Source organism: Diachasmimorpha longicaudata, chromosome 1 (genome assembly GCF_034640455.1).
Source record: "Diachasmimorpha longicaudata isolate KC_UGA_2023 chromosome 1, iyDiaLong2, whole genome shotgun sequence".
Classification (NCBI taxonomy): domain Eukaryota; kingdom Metazoa; phylum Arthropoda; class Insecta; order Hymenoptera; family Braconidae; genus Diachasmimorpha; species Diachasmimorpha longicaudata.
This window is the reverse complement of record NC_087225.1, coordinates 14119206-14134176: the sequence shown is the minus strand read 5'-3', so window position 1 is coordinate 14134176 and position 14971 is coordinate 14119206. Positions and strand designations below refer to the sequence as shown.

The window sequence follows — 14971 nt, the reverse complement described above, 5'->3', positions numbered from 1 at the left end:
CTTCTGATTGAAGAAAAATCGGCGAATTTCAGTTTGTAATAACGACTAACGTATTGAACAATCTCTATAACGTTCCCTCAAGCGTCCTTGGATTGAATATGGCGTCGTTAATGCAGTTCACAAAAAATAATAATTCGACTTCTCACAACGAAAAAATCGCAATGCTTCACGGTCGTCATCCGATCTAGTTTAATGGCCATTGTCACCACTGCAAAAAGTTGCTTAATTACACTTCACTGAAGTTAATATGCCCTAACCACGCAAGCAAGAAAAATCTACATAAATTCAATAGTTATTCATGCAACAACATTCTTAAAGTGTAAACAAACAAAGACTACCGGCGATTCTAGAGCGCGGGGAAAAAGAGACGCACAAGCGGCACACTCGTGGCGCCATCTTGCGTTACTGCTTCGTAACAAAGCACCAGGAGCACCGCTGTCGAGCATCCCGGGAGTATTCCTGTCGTGACCTTCCTCCGCGTAGAGTGTGTACTGCAGTAAATAATCAACAATTATCCCAAATAATTAACAATCAGTTGGAAAAATGACCAATTCGAATTCAGATCAGTCCCTTATGGACAAGTCAATGCGAAGTGTCTTTGGTAATTATATAAATTTACGTATTCAACCAAGTGAAAGAATTTGTTAACTACGTGAACATGTAGTACTACATTTGGCTTTAACCTCTCTTTCAGTGGGAAATATTCCGTATGAAGCTACTGAAGAGAACCTGAAGGATATCTTCAGCGAAGTTGGACCAGTCCTGTCATTCAAGTAAGAAATGCATCATCAGGAATGTACTTTGGCCATTAATTAAAATGGACTCATAACCGGCCTAGCAGTATAGGCTTTCCCTATCCCCCAGATGGATAGGAAAATCCAAATGAAACTTCGCATTTCTTTTCTTTTGTCACTATTTTTCGACGGTGTAATTTGTGTTTCATTTGTCTAAAAACTATAGGCAATCCTCTTGCAAGAATATCAATTAATCAATTAATTATTCGAATGCTAACAACAGATTAGTATACGACCGAGAGACAGGGAAACCGAAGGGCTACGGTTTCTGCGAATACAAGGATCAGGAGACCGCCCTGAGTGCAATGAGAAATCTCAACAGTTACGAAATTGGCGGACGAACCCTGAGAGTCGACAATGCATGCACAGAGAAGAGTCGTATGGAAATGCAGAGTCTTCTGCAGACTCACAACACCGAGAATGCTTACGGTGAAGCTGTACAGTCTGACAAAGCACCAGAGGCAATCTCCAAAGCAGTAGCGGCGCTACCACCAGAACAAATGTTCGAACTGATGAAGCAAATGAAACTCTGCATTCAGAATAATCCCACGGAGGCGAGGCAACTGCTCCTGCAAAATCCACAACTGTCCTACGCACTTCTGCAGGCTCACGTGGTCATGAGAATCGTGGATCCTCAGACTGCTGTCAGCATGCTGCACAAGGCCAATCCCATTCCTGCAGTGCTCACACCAAGTGAACATCCACCCATTCCAACTTTTCAACCGAGAATTGAGGAGCCATGGGCAACTCCTAGGACTGCCCCTGTTGTCAATCCACCCCCACCGATTTTTGCAGGTGAATTACATGAAAATTATTCGTTCAAAGTGTCGTTGATTTGAAGACCAAAACGAATGACATATTTATCAATTGCTTGAAAGTTTCGAAAATAAAATCACATCATTTTTCTTTTGGCAGGTAAAGATGTAGATTTGCGAATGCTAGAGAGACCTATCGACCACAGATTAGGAAGAATGGACATGGATCTGAGAACTGCAACCCAGCCGCCACCAATTGCAGTTGTACCACCAGTAGTTCCCCCAATGATGGACACTCGTTCTCCAGTCTTCAATTCTCCAGATAAGTAAGTGCGATTAAAATGACGGAGGTTACCACGAAAATTAATAGATTCACTCCTTTGATTAGCACTCTTCCTGCAGAGGCAATTGAGAGGTTTAAACAATTTTTTTAATGCTCAGTTGTTCTACCTCTGTCATTATGGTTGAAATATTCCCTTTCACTTTCAGCAGTTTCTCGCGAGATCCACGAGCAGATCGATTTGGGAGGGATCCGCGTGACGCCAGGGACCCTAGACTGACAGTGGACACGAGGATGAACAAATCTACTCGTGAGTAATCAATAAATCCTCATTAAAAATGCAATGCTATTATGAAGTTCATTTATCGTCGTAGAAAACTATTATGTCATGTTACGATTTTTTGGATGTCTAGCACCAACCCTTGCGACGTCTCCCCAAGGCCCTCGTCCAGTAGTAGCACCAGCCGTACCCCCAGTCAACATCAACAGTGTCAGTTCAACAACTTCGTCACCAGGATTTAGCGCATCTAGCGCAGCTGCGTCGAGACTTATGGCTGGCATGTCCCCTGCCGGAAACATTCCCAGTGGAGCTTCTGATCAAGAGAAGGTAAAAATAATCCTCCTAAATGAATCATCAGGAAGTATTCGTTGCTAGATCAATTCCCGGGTCACAGTAATGATACTCCCAAAAAAACGAATTAATACACAAAATCTATTTATTGTTGCCCGCAGTTTGAGTGGTCTCCTTCCTTATGCCTTTTTTTAAATTTGCATCTCATAAAAAAATTATGTTCTTAGCCGCCTACTCTATATTTAATGGTTGACATTTTAGGCTGCATTGATCATGCAAGTACTCCAGCTGACAGATGACCAGATCGCCAAGCTCCCCATAGAGCAGAGACAAAGTATTCTTGTGCTGAAGGAGCAGATTGCCAACAGCACTCCAAGATAATTATTTCAACAATTGATTTTTACATGCTTGTAAATAAAAATGATGATTGGATGAAATGTAGCAGTTGTTAAATGCGCAAGTTATATTCTGCTCAATGTTTTCGTTTACTGGAGTCTTTTGTATACCTATTACTCTGACTTTCTGGAAGTAAATGAAACAAACAATTGGAAGAAGACATTTGTTTTGAAATTCACGTTAATAAATGCATAAGAAAAAAATATATGGTATTCTCTAAGTGAGATTTCATTGTTCTCAAGTCCTCAAATATTCATGTCCCTATTTTTTTACCAAGTTAATTGAGATATTCATCATGCAAGAATGATTGAAAGAATTTATTCATGAAAAAAAAACAATTTCAACCATAAAATTGCTTTGAAATTCCTTTTCTGATCGGTAAATCTCGCAGTGCGTCATTTCAACATGGCAGCCCCCGGAGTCTCCTCACATAACCTAAAAAAACATTGGAAAACCCGGTTAATCCGAGTAATTTATTTTCAATAATCCACTGCATTAAAACCCGGAAAGCTTATAGTCAAATCATCAGTTAAGAAGTTCCAGCGAAGTAGAGGTAATTCTCCATAAATTCCTCAAAGAAATTTAGCAAATCTGGATGACACCAAGGAAAGGATGATCGCAGCCTCAGACCCGCTGGTGAGTACTACAAACAATTCGCCGACCATAATATTCAACTCATCAAATCTCTCGACAAACTTTTAAAATTGCAATAGACATTTTTATTCCACTTAATGCTCCATGGGCTTTTTGTCCGTTCTGTTCTATTTGGTGAACAGTTACGATTTCTATACTATTTATATTCTAACAGTAGCCCTAGTATTATGGGATGATTCATTTTAGTCCATTCTCCCCAGGAATATTCACCAGGTGGACGCCAGACCTACGGTCGCCACCCGGGTTCCGTAATTCACCATCAAAATGCCGATAACCGAACTCTCCAAAATGACAGCGCCCTTCTCCAAAAATTCAGTCAAGTCAACATATCCGATAAGTCCCTCAAAGAATTCTGGTTGACCCGTGAAACTCCCAACCACGGGGAGGAGGAGCTCTACTGCTCCGGCAAAGTGGCAGTGCACTCTAGAGGTAGCCAGTCGACCCGAGTCCTGCGCACCTGCTACACCTGCGACACGGACATAAAGCATGCACTCTGGTGCAACTTTTGTACGGAGCCCCCAAGGCAAAATCAATCGCCTCCTCCAAACCCAGAGGATCCAGAAGCCCCCGAGAAAACAGTGGAGTGTATCTGCCTGCTGGACTCCTATACCCTAAAAGTCTTCACCGAGACAGGTGAGGACTACGTGTCGAGTCTGCAATTCCAAATCTCGGCAGTTTGGCCGACAAAGTACGGAATTCTCTTAGAGAAATCCCAAGTCCCAGCGGCGTCTCGATACGCGTCGCTGGAAATCAGTCGATGGGCCCAACAAAACGACCCGACTCTTCCCATTGCGTTCTCCCTGATGCACCCCCTCGACGAAATCTGTCCCCTTCTAATGAAGCACGGGACAATCACCTACATGTGCGAACCCACCCAGCAGATCGTCTTCACCTCGTCGTCGCCCTCGCTGGCAGTGATCTACGACACAAAGACAGGCCTGCACTCGGTCTACAAAATAAGAAAAGCCACCCTCGATGAGAGACAAGTGGTTTGTGGCAGCAGTGACATCACCTCGAGCATGTTCAATCACTCGACCAGTGCCTCCCCCTTGCAGCTGCCTGGGAATGCATCTGGGAACAAAAGCTGCAGCGCAAAGACCCATCTGAGCCTTTTCGGTGTAGCGAATCCCCAGCTGAGCGGAGTGAACATGGGGATGAGTTTGGGAATGTCGAACAGTCCTTTTGGCTCGAGAGGAACTTCCTACACGACCTCGTGCTCAGGAGGTGCCCCTTCACCTCAGCAACATCAGTCAGCTCATTCCAGATCCCAAAGCCCCATGGCAACGATATCAAGGTGTCAGTCCCCAACGCATCCAGCGTTCTCTCCGTTAATTGGAGGATCCATGGGCCCGATAATTCATCAGACTCGTCTTCATCAGACTGTCATGGCAACAATCATGTGTCACTCTCAGCATAATCCCAGTAGTTGCAATAGTTTTCACTTTCAAGATGCGCCTGTTACTTCCAGTAAGCCGTTGTATCCGGAGATTTGTCTGGATCACGTGTGGACCGAGAATTCAGGGGTATCCAAGGAGATGCCCTCGGGGAAGGCATCGAAGGTTCTCCTCACGTCAGACCTAGTGGGCCAGGGGTACCTGGGCTACCTCGTCCCATCGAGATCTCAGTTATTTCTAGTCAGAATCGAGAAGACTAATAAACAACAGCAAATTATCTTTGGTATGATGTCTAGTATTGTCGCTAAGGATGCTGTTAATCTTCCATCAATCAGCATGATCGCCATCCTGGATCTTTCCTATGGAGTGACACTTTACTCGGGTGTCACATGTGTCGGAAAGGTTCACATTCCCAGCTTACACCCGTCTATCGGCTGCAACTACTTCTCCAATAATTTAGGCCCGAAACAGGTGAGCTCACCCTTTCCCAAGAGAAGTTCCTTGAATGCTCAGCAGATCGGTGGGGACATCAAATTCGATGAGGTCTTGCATACCTTGAGCCCCGTTGGCACTTGTGGAAGACCCACAATGCTGATGGACAGCTCCCTTCATGATGCTGGATTGATCGGTCTCAAAGACGCAGTTGGAAACAAAATTACTCTTGAGTATGGGAACAAGAGCTTTTACAGGGTATCGTTGCCTACCGCCAGTACCTCTCCACTAGTCACTAGATGCCTCAAGGCCCTGAGGAGTGTCTTGCAACGTGATCTAGCCATGCAGCTGCTGGTCAAGTGGTATGGAGCTAGAAATGCCCCTGGGCCACAGGATTTCTCGCTATCCCAAGAGTGGCACCTATTCATCGTGGTTCTGCTGACTCTCCTTGGGTACGACGTTGATAAGCTACCTCTGGTAAGGCGGAACGATGATGGCTGTACAGAGAAGAGTAGTCCCATCGTTGTGCCCAAAAAACAGAAGACCAATGACTCTGGCTCCCAAGAGGATTGGCTCAATACTCTCGGATCTCAGGAGCACAAAAACTCCCAGAATCTAGTGTCCAATATCCTTCAACTATCAAAATCCCTTGCTGTGAAATCTCAGGCCACCATTGGAATCGATCCTGATAGCAATCTCGGGCGAATCAGCACTCAAGCTATTCTGTTTCCGTATCTACCTCTGGTCCTCTTCTCCCTCCATCTTCTGTACGAAGAACTCAAGCTGAACTGCGTTATGTCAGAGAGCTTGCCTCTCCTTGCCCAACTTCTCCATCAACTCAGCGGAGATCTGAAATTTACTATGTACACGCACTATTACTTTCTGGATCATCCGGACCACTGTTCGGACTCTGCATGTCTCTCACAGGTGACACCGGCTGACCTCCAGAAGATCACCGCACCCAATTACATGCCGATGAAACCACCAAGTGTCTTCGAGACGATCAACGAATTGTTAACGTCTGGGGAAGCAATGGCTTATCCCCACCTGAGTCGAGTTAACCCCGTGTCCAAGAGGATTGTTCAACTGGTGGCGATGGTCGCTAATGAGGGTAGGGTAGACTCACTGGAGTTGGAAAGATCCATCAAGGTCATTGTACCGGCAGGAAGTCGGGTTGATTTCAAGGAGACTGGGTTCAAAATGGATAAGGATGTGTCGAGAAAAGTGGAGAAACCAGTTGCTGATAGAATAGTCCTCCTCTACCACGAGATGGGCATGTCCAAGAAGGATCTAGAGACGCTACCTCCGGGAGTTTCCCTAATGCTGAAAGATGTAATGCACCGCTGTCGAGAGAGGCCCCCGTCCACCTGGCCACCCCAGGCCTACGAGCTGGTAGACCGTCAGGACCTGGCAGCCCTCGAAAAACACCTGAAGAATCTTACCGATAAATCAGACACGGACTCCACTTCCAACTACCCAATCCGCGACCCCGAGCAGGATGACGGGATGACCTTCGATGACGCGATCCTCAAGTTGCGTTTCAACAAAGATCACCGGATCTCCGAGGTTCGTCGGCTCCTGAACTCCTCGAAACCAGTGAAAATCGCCATTGTCCAACGCCCCGAGGTCTCCGATCACGAGTTTATCGAGGAGCAGGAACGACATCTTCACGCTCTATGCTCGAGAACAATGGCGCTACCAGTGGCGCGAGGAATGTTCACCCTGAGGACGTCAACGCCAATCGTGACAGAGCAATTACCAATTCCCAGACTGTGTTTGACAGGAAAGGCGGCGCTGAGGGGTACCACAGTGGAGCTCTCCCATATCGACGTCCCCCCTAACATGAACCTCTGGCCGTTGTTCCATAATGGGGTAGCTGCAGGTCTCAGAATCCATCCGGACGCCTCCAACATCGATTCAACCTGGATTGTATACAATAAACAACAGCAGGGTGAGTACGGAATCGAGCACTCGGGATTTCTGATGGCTCTGGGGCTGAATGGACACCTAAAGAAGTTAGCACCCTTCAGCATGTACGAGTACCTCGTGGAGTGTCACGAATCGACGAATGTTGGTCTTCTCCTGGGACTTTCTGCCACTCATCGGGGCAGTATGGACGTCTCCATGACGAAGCTCCTATCTCTTCATGTGGAGACTCTCCTGCCGCCCACTAGCATCGAACTCAATGTCCAACAAAATGTTCAGGTGGCCGCGCTCATGGGAGTGGGGCTCGTCTACGAGAGCACAGCCCACCGCCACATCTCGCACGCCCTCTTATCAGAGATAGGAAGGCCCCCAGGACCAGAGATGAAAAACTGCGTGGACAGGGAGTCGTACTCCCTCGCAGCAGGACTCGCCCTAGGCCTTGTAGTCCTAGGACGAGGTGGTGGAGCCGATCTAGCCAGCATTCCTGACACCCTCCACTACTACATGGTTGGTGGAAACTCGAGGCCGTTCACGGGCGCACAGAAGGAGAAATATAAATCCCCTAGCTATCAAATTCGCGAGGGGGACTCCATCAACATCGATGTCACAAGTCCAGGTGCCACGATCGCCCTAGGTTTGATGTACTTCAACACGGGTAATCGAGCTGTAGCCGAGTGGATGCGAGCTCCTGGCACACAGTTTCTTCTGGACTTTGTCAGACCTGATCTCCTGTTACTGAGAATTTTATCCAGATCTCTCATCCTCTGGGACGAGATTGAGCCGACGAACAGCTGGGTCTCCTCCCACGTTCCCGATATCGTGTACAAGTATAGACTGCAGAAGCCAACATCAGAGATCACCCAGAATGTCGATCTGGAAACAATGAATCAGGCCTATTGCAACATCATTGCTGGTGCCTGCATGGCTCTTGGGCTCAAGTACGCAGGGAGTGCCAATGAGAATGCATTCAAGATCCTCTTGAACTATGCGAAGATGTTCACAGCCCTGTCTCACAAGTCTATTGGAGAACTCGCAGGAAAATCGACGATTGAGACGTGCCTCAACGTGACTCTCTTGTCGGCTGCTGTGGTGATGGCAGGGACTGGAAATCTGGATGTCATGAGGATCTGTAGACAGATCAGGACCAGAGTGGGACCGGCGTCCAGTGTCGTTACTTATGGGTCTCATTTGGCCACTCACATGGCTCTGGGGCTGTTGTTCCTCGGTGGAGGGAGGTATACACTATCCAACAGTCCCAGTGCTGTGGCTGCACTAATTATCTCTCTCTTCCCGAAATTCCCAACGCACAGTAATGATAACAGGTATCACCTGCAGGCTTTGAGGCATTTGTATGTCCTCGCAGCCCAGCCCAGACTGGTTTTACCTAGGGATATCGACAGCAGGGTTCACTGCTACGCCACCTTGAAACTCACCTTTAGGTCGGAGAAACTCGAAAAGGGACAGGAGATCACCATGAAGGCTCCTTGTCTTCTACCCCAGTTGGAGAGTCTGGAGAGGGTCGAGCTGAAGGATGATAGGTATTGAAATTGATTCACTGTATCTTATTGAGGTGGAGCTAACTTAATCTATAACTAGAATGTTTATTATAGGTACTGGGAGATTGTCTTTGAAAGAGGGCACAACTGGCAGCTGCTGGAGGGAATGCTGTCTAAGTGTGATTCACTGGATGTCAAACAGAAAGCTGGATGTCTCCCTTACGTGGAGGATCCCCAGGGTTTCAGGAGTCTCGTTGCTCAAACTTTAACAACTGAGAATGTCATACCATGGGCTGCCAGGCAGGAGCACGTCACCAGCTTCACCAACAACAAGACTGTTCTGAATATCGTCAAGTACTTCCTGCAGAAACGAACTAGTGAGAATTTCGAGAGAAAGTTTGACGAGGAGGCGATGCAGGGCAGTACTAAAGCCAGCGCGGGGCACGTCTCGAAGAGCTTCGGAGAGAGCTCCACAGAGAAAATGGAGATAGGCGAGACCTCCTCGCCTGCAAAGAGTCTCCACAGTCCCATTAGTCCTCAGGATGAGCCCAGGGAAGTCTCGAAGGTCGAGAGGTACTTCCTGCAGACCCTCGCCATCATTGTTTATGAGTGCGTTATTAAAGACAAAGTCAGTCTGCTGCCTCTATGGGTGAATCTTTATAAAAGCATTGAAATCATTGAAAGAAGACCCACGAGCAATCTTGTGTGGCAGATTAAACTTGTTGCTGCTCATGTACTCACCAAGTGCCAGGTTGATGATGCTAATGCTCTTTTTAGTGTTGAGAGTGTCCTTGCGATTAAACAGAGAGTCGCACTGATTATGGACATGTGGGAGGAAGGTGAGAATTCTTTGGATCAATTATAGAAAATTTAATTTACATAGAAAGTAAACCAAAAAATCGATTACGCTGTATTTCAATTAAATCACAGTATCCCATTATTTGTTCTGCTGTGGGAGGTATGTTAATAATTAAAATTTATGCTATAATTTTTCAGAATTACGGCCAGTATTGAAAAAATATATTGAAACAGGTGCAATTGACGGAGACGTAGCTACCGTGAGAAAATTCGCAGCCTACTGCACATATTACGATATTCCTTACACAAATGCCCTTTCAGGACCTGTTGATTCCAATCCCTTGACAACTCAGCTCCAACTACCTGAGGTAACTTTGTACAAATTGTATAAATTAAGTAGCAATTACTCATGGAATTGAAGGAACAAAATTCTATCAAAATTTCATGCTGTTTTTTTATTAAGTAACACTACACTCAGTTGATCACAGTTGTATCTTCAGGCTCCAAATACACCGACTCATTCCCGTAAACTAATCCACTGTAAATAGTTTACATCTGTACTAGTTCTAAGTCGTGTTATAAATATATTTTTTACAAAAGAGATAATTGTTTTTGTTTAACAAATTGAGAGTCTTTGAATTACATTTATGGAAGATTTTTGAAAAATTCTTTCAAGTAATAAAATTAAAGTATAAAAACATTTATGGATTTAATGGAAGGAACTTTTGTCCTTTGTTCTTAATGTTTAACACCAATCCTTATTCACAATTTATTTCTTCGATAAAAAGAGACGTAGCTGTTCGTTACATAGCATTCTTCAGTGTTCAAAATATAACGTCAGAAAATTAACACGATCCTGGATTTTCTTGTCCACAAAAACCCATCTGTTCAATCTTTTATTTTCAAATATTCTGAAAATCGGCTTCAAAATACAGATCTTCTTCGGTAGAAAGCCTCTTCATGAATAATAGGTTTCCCAGTAATGGAATTGATCCTGGAGTCGATGAAAGTCCCAATGGAGGTGTAACAATACAAACACCCGACCAAAATGCCCCCAAGATGCCCCACGAACGAAGCATTAGGGACGAGCAGATGGATCATGACCAGCTCCACCCAGACAGCAAATTTACTAGGGACTCTGAATCCCCCTATTTCATGGAGCCTGTCGTGTTCCTCGCAGACCACGATGACCTTCAGGGCAAACAGAACTCCGGAGAATCCTATGGCACAGGTCGTGAAATACCCATAATCCCCTGTGATCTGAGTGAGTGCGTAGGACAAGCCGACGTACATGGCGCTACACCCCGTGGAGAGGATCCCCAGAAGGATCCCGAAATTAGCTGTGCTGTACATGGGCTCCAGATAGGCTCCCTTAAGAATAAACGATATCATGTTGTAGTACAGATGCATGTCCGAGCCATGCTCGAAGTTGGACATGAAAAAGGACCTCCAGTCTTTGTACTTCAAGATCTTCACTGCTGATATGCAGACATCCTCAGAATTCCAGGGAACCTGGATTACGCCGATGTAAAGTAGAGCCTGGAAATTAATTCTCGAGGGTAATATTTGTCGTCGCTTTAAAACTAAAGGACCGGTTTTCATTCACTGATTTGCTCTTTGAGAAATCCTAGACGTGACTCGTGGCTTCCAAGATAAAAAAATTTAATTCGACATTTCAACTATTTGCATTACATCAGAAAAAATCTTAATTAACCTCTCATTCAGAAAAAACAACCGACTGATGTCCAACATTAAATCGGTCACTTAACCAAGAGTTGGATAGAGGCTGTTGTAAATAGAAATTCAGAATTTTATGAAAAAAATGACTTGAATTTCTTCTCCATAAAAAGTCTAACAAGGAATTCCTAATCTCCATTCATTTATCTCGTCCCATCACGTTGACAAATTTATCAATTGATGAGTACCTTAGATAAACCAATCAATCAATTTCTTGACTTTCACGAGATCTTCAGAACTTACTTGTCCGACAATCGCAGCGAGGGTGACCGGGGGAATTTTATCAATCCCATAATTGACGGCTTGCATTCCCAACAAGTACAAACCGTACTCTAACCCCTGCTGTCTCCTCCTAGCCGGTCTCATCTTGACAATTACGGTTGAAATCAACGATCGTGCACTATCAACTCCTTTAACCAAACCTGAACACTGCTGTCAATGCGACTGGCGTTCGTACACCTGAGCATTTGACAGTTTAGGATTTTTGCGTGAAAGAAAATGCTCGAAATAACCAGTGTGTTTTGACCACTGACGAGACAGTGACTCGTTGACTGTTTCTGCTTGTTGATGTACCACGTGGTCCAATCCAGTGACCGTGCATGCGCACTGACGTTAATTCAAATCTGAATGTCATCAGAGATTTGTTCATTGTTATTCATTCATTGAACTTCACCAGAATAAATCGTCAAGATTGGTGAATGGGTTTTGTAAACATCTCCTGAACTGCTGCGTCGCAAGGAAAATTTCCGACACCATCTTTTGCAGCTAATTAAATTATTAACCGATAATTTTTTCAATAAAATCCATATTTTTAATATGTTTCTTCGTCGCTGGAGGTTGTCAATATTTTGTTAACTCTAATAAACGGATTGAAAAAAAATGCAAAAATATTTTCAAAAATGATCAATCCTCCAATTTCATACTCATTTATTTTGACATAAAAAACGATAAAAAATAAAAAATACATCCATAAAGCAGTTCAAGATCTCCGAATGACAAAAACCTGAATAAATTAACACAATGCAACATGAGGCCCCTCCTCTAGACCAGCCGTACCTCCTCGCCTCGTTAAATCACCTCATTAATAAATATAAAATCTCAAAAAATAAAAAAAGCCCCAGGATCTCGTCAGCTGGAGAAACCGGGATTGGTGTGTTCAATGACACATCGTCTGCAGTAGCTCTTGACAGCCCTGTATCCCACCTTGGTGACCTTGTGGCACTCACCGATGTTGAGTTGCCTGAGGCCTCTAATATAGTACGCGAGTGCCTCGAGCCCGGCGTCGGTGACTCTCTCGCAGCCGCAGAGCGAGAGCTTCTTGAGATTGGGGCAGCCGGTTGAGAGTGCCTCCAGGGTGGGGTCCCCGACATCGCACTTGCCTAGATCGAGCGCCCGTAGTCTCGGACATCCCCTGGCAAGAGCGATGGTGGCAGAATCGCTGAGTGCCTCGCAGCCCCGAGCATTCAAGTACCTCAGTTTGTAGCAGTGTCTCGCCACCACCAGAAGCCCGGCATCCGAGACTCTATCGCACTTTCCCACGGAGAAGTACCTCAAGGAGGGTCCCAGCCTAGCAGCCAACTCGCGCACCCCGAAGTCAGTGACTCTGCAGCAATCGGAGACAGACAGTTGTCGGAGATTGGTGCAGTACGAGGCAACGGACACAAGACTGGCGTCTGTGATCCTGATACACCGCCTCAGGTAGAGCAGTCCCAGGTGGGGCATCTGCGACAGGGTCATCACGAGACCCGAGTCGTCGACGCTGTGGCAGTCACTGAGGTCTAGGGATTGAAGTTGCGTTGGTCCCACATGGCAATAGGCGCGTGTTATGCTCCCGCAGCCGGTGAGATCCAGCTCCTTCAGGTGAACGGAGTTGTCCAGAATCGTAGAGACGTTGATGTCAGTGAGCTTCCGCGAGTGGCGGAGGGCTAAGAATGTCAGACTGGAAAAGGGAAGCAAGGTGAAGGCGCCTGTGAAGCCGATGGATCCCTCGATGATGAGCCTGCGAATCGACGAGTGACAGCCTCGTCGTGCGATTGTTCTCAGGGCGGTTGTGACATTTTGGGGACAACGAATCTCTACCTCTCGCCAGAGGGACGGCTCCCACGCTATCTCCCAGAGACGTCTGCAGGTCTGTGCCAGGGTGCATCTGTCTCGCGTCGACAACCAGTGGAAGATCTTCAGGAGGAGCTTGTCCTCCAGTTCACAGAGGCCTGCATGGAGGACTGGCAGGGGGTAACGCTTGTGCTGGTGAGGACGGGGGGACGGAATCGATGGGGAGGAGGATGATCTACAAGGGTTGTTGTCGAGGGTGTGGTAGCCAAGGTCGATCGAGTCGGAGGCTGAGGGCGAATACAGAGAGAGCTTCTGGAGTTGGTGGTTGATCGTACGATCGGGGGATATGAGCAGGGGGTACGGACTATCCATTCCATTATTTCATCTGGAAAATTAAACAGTTTAATTGAATTCATTGATTCATAGGGACAATTATTTTGTAGATTTAAATAACTTGTTCCAAACAATTTTGTGCATCGAAAAGTGTTTTTCCCCTGTGCAATTATATTTTTTGATTCGCGAGATAAATATCTCAGGTGTCAAAAGACATTTATGCACAAGCGTATGTTTGAAATTTCATTGATCGAATCGATCATTCTAAATAATGATTAAGACTTTTTAGATATTAAATTCATCTGCACATACCTGACACAAATTCAATCTCTCTGTCCCTTTTTAGATCGACTAATGAGCGAAAAAAATGATAGAAATGTTGGAAAAAAAACTTGAATTACCTGGATCAAATTAGGAAGGACAATGACCATTGACGATACATGACATAACTCAGTCTTTCCGTCACAATCACCACCATCTTGATCTTACATTCCAAATATAAGTTTCAGGCAGTTGGAATGTTGCCTCTGTACAAGTCCCCCGTTCACTCTAAACCACCCGTCATCCAGCTAAAGTCCACCTTTCGTTCCTCCAATCCCCCCTTAATTTTGTTTCACAAAAGGCGTCTGAAGTATTTGAGGGCCTTATGGGGCCAGTTACCCCAATTCAATGCCCATTTAATTTAATTCGGGATGTAAACCAAGCGGTAATTCACGTAGATGCGGGTGTCAGGATGTCACTTATCACCCGAGAAGGCCCGAGCCGATGTGCGGGCCCGATCTGGCCCGATCATCATTTACAGTGGAAGGGGAACTGCGGGCCCTTTCTTGGGCCTGTTTTTGATAGCGCATGCGCAGGTAGGTCGATAAATTGCCCTCAGGGGGTCGCGGTCTTTAAGAGGCAGTGACCTATGCCTTGTGACGCAAAATTACCGTGAAGTTACGACAGTTAATTTACCGCCGAGGGATTAAGACTGCCGATCATGAAGAAATCTGATCGATATTGAATGAATATCTAACGCGTTTGATAGGAAAATCCATCGGACTTCCACACAAAGTTAGTAAATTGGTGAAGCTTTTTCCATTCGATTTTTATACAGAAATGATAATTTTTTTGTAAAACTTCTAGTGCGTAAATAAATTAACATTTCTCCTAGTCACTTTCCCGGTTTGTTCAGTAAAAAATTTGCGTCCACCTGTTTTCAACCATAATTTTAATCCTCATAATTCCGTATTCATTACTATTACCTCAATAGAACGAACAGTCATTGCTAGAGTTCAAATTTGCCGCTCACCAAAGCCCAAACATACAGCGCCATTTATTTTTGAAGGAGATTGCCACATGTTTGAAACT

At 45.4% G+C, this 14971-nt stretch overlaps 4 protein-coding genes across 7 annotated transcripts; 2 read left to right on the top strand and 2 right to left on the bottom strand.

The window, feature by feature from the left end:
* Positions 1–441: 441 nt before the first annotated feature.
* Positions 442–3001, top strand: LOC135161017 (cleavage stimulation factor subunit 2-like). Of its 4 annotated transcripts, none has more exons than XM_064118262.1 (8): positions 442–601; positions 695–773; positions 1018–1589; positions 1710–1875; positions 1920–1964; positions 2042–2139; positions 2243–2436; positions 2662–3001. In XM_064118262.1, exons 1-8 carry the CDS (start codon positions 544–546, stop codon positions 2779–2781), a joined length of 1332 nt encoding a protein of 443 aa, XP_063974332.1. In that variant the 5' UTR covers positions 442–543; the 3' UTR covers positions 2782–3001. The 4 variants fall into 4 exon arrangements, with proteins under 4 accessions (XP_063974332.1, XP_063974324.1, XP_063974352.1 ...); XM_064118254.1 differs by having other exon boundaries at positions 2039–2139; XM_064118282.1 differs by lacking the exon at positions 1920–1964.
* A 210-nt stretch (positions 3002–3211) lies between these two features.
* LOC135164115 (anaphase-promoting complex subunit 1) lies at positions 3212–10196 on the top strand. The gene is made up of 4 exons (XM_064124182.1): positions 3212–3432; positions 3651–8740; positions 8813–9537; positions 9695–10196. Exons 1-4 carry the CDS (start codon positions 3409–3411, stop codon positions 9913–9915), a joined length of 6060 nt encoding a protein of 2019 aa, XP_063980252.1. The 5' UTR covers positions 3212–3408; the 3' UTR covers positions 9916–10196.
* Positions 9926–11791, bottom strand: LOC135164234 (rhomboid-related protein 4-like). Its single transcript, XM_064124389.1, has 2 exons — positions 11477–11791; positions 9926–11035 (listed from the first exon to the last, which is right to left on the bottom strand). The coding sequence occupies exons 1-2, from the start codon at positions 11597–11599 to the stop codon at positions 10421–10423; spliced, it is 738 nt and encodes a 245-aa protein (XP_063980459.1). The 5' UTR covers positions 11600–11791; the 3' UTR covers positions 9926–10420.
* A 352-nt stretch (positions 11792–12143) lies between these two features.
* LOC135164215 (F-box/LRR-repeat protein 7) lies at positions 12144–14437 on the bottom strand. The gene is made up of 2 exons (XM_064124369.1): positions 14020–14437; positions 12144–13670 (listed from the first exon to the last, which is right to left on the bottom strand). Exon 2 carries the CDS (start codon positions 13655–13657, stop codon positions 12362–12364), a length of 1296 nt encoding a protein of 431 aa, XP_063980439.1. The 5' UTR covers positions 13658–13670; positions 14020–14437; the 3' UTR covers positions 12144–12361.
* Between the last annotated feature and the right edge of the window lie 534 nt (positions 14438–14971).

Bases quoted from the DNA above. Each gene is read 5' to 3' on its own strand.
- LOC135161017 (XM_064118254.1), top strand. From the start codon at position 544: ATGACCAATTCGAATTCAGATCAGTCCCTTATGGACAAGTCAATGCGA. The intron at 1,590-1,709 runs GTGAATTACATG...TTCTTTTGGCAG, and splicing joins ACCCCCACCGATTTTTGCAG to GTAAAGATGTAGATTTGCGA. The intron at 2,437-2,661 runs GTAAAAATAATC...TTGACATTTTAG, and splicing joins GAGCTTCTGATCAAGAGAAG to GCTGCATTGATCATGCAAGT.
- LOC135164115 (XM_064124182.1), top strand. From the start codon at position 3,409: ATGATCGCAGCCTCAGACCCGCTG. The intron at 3,433-3,650 runs GTGAGTACTACA...CATTCTCCCCAG, and splicing joins TCGCAGCCTCAGACCCGCTG to GAATATTCACCAGGTGGACG. The intron at 9,538-9,694 runs GTGAGAATTCTT...ATAATTTTTCAG, and splicing joins TATGGACATGTGGGAGGAAG to AATTACGGCCAGTATTGAAA.
- LOC135164234 (XM_064124389.1), bottom strand. From the start codon at position 11,599: ATGAGACCGGCTAGGAGGAGACAGCAGGGGTTAGAGTACGGTTTGTAC. The intron at 11,036-11,476 runs GTAAGTTCTGAA...ATTAATTTCCAG, and splicing joins TCGCTGCGATTGTCGGACAA to GCTCTACTTTACATCGGCGT.
- LOC135164215 (XM_064124369.1), bottom strand. From the start codon at position 13,657: ATGGATAGTCCGTACCCCCTGCTCATATCCCCCGATCGTACGATCAAC.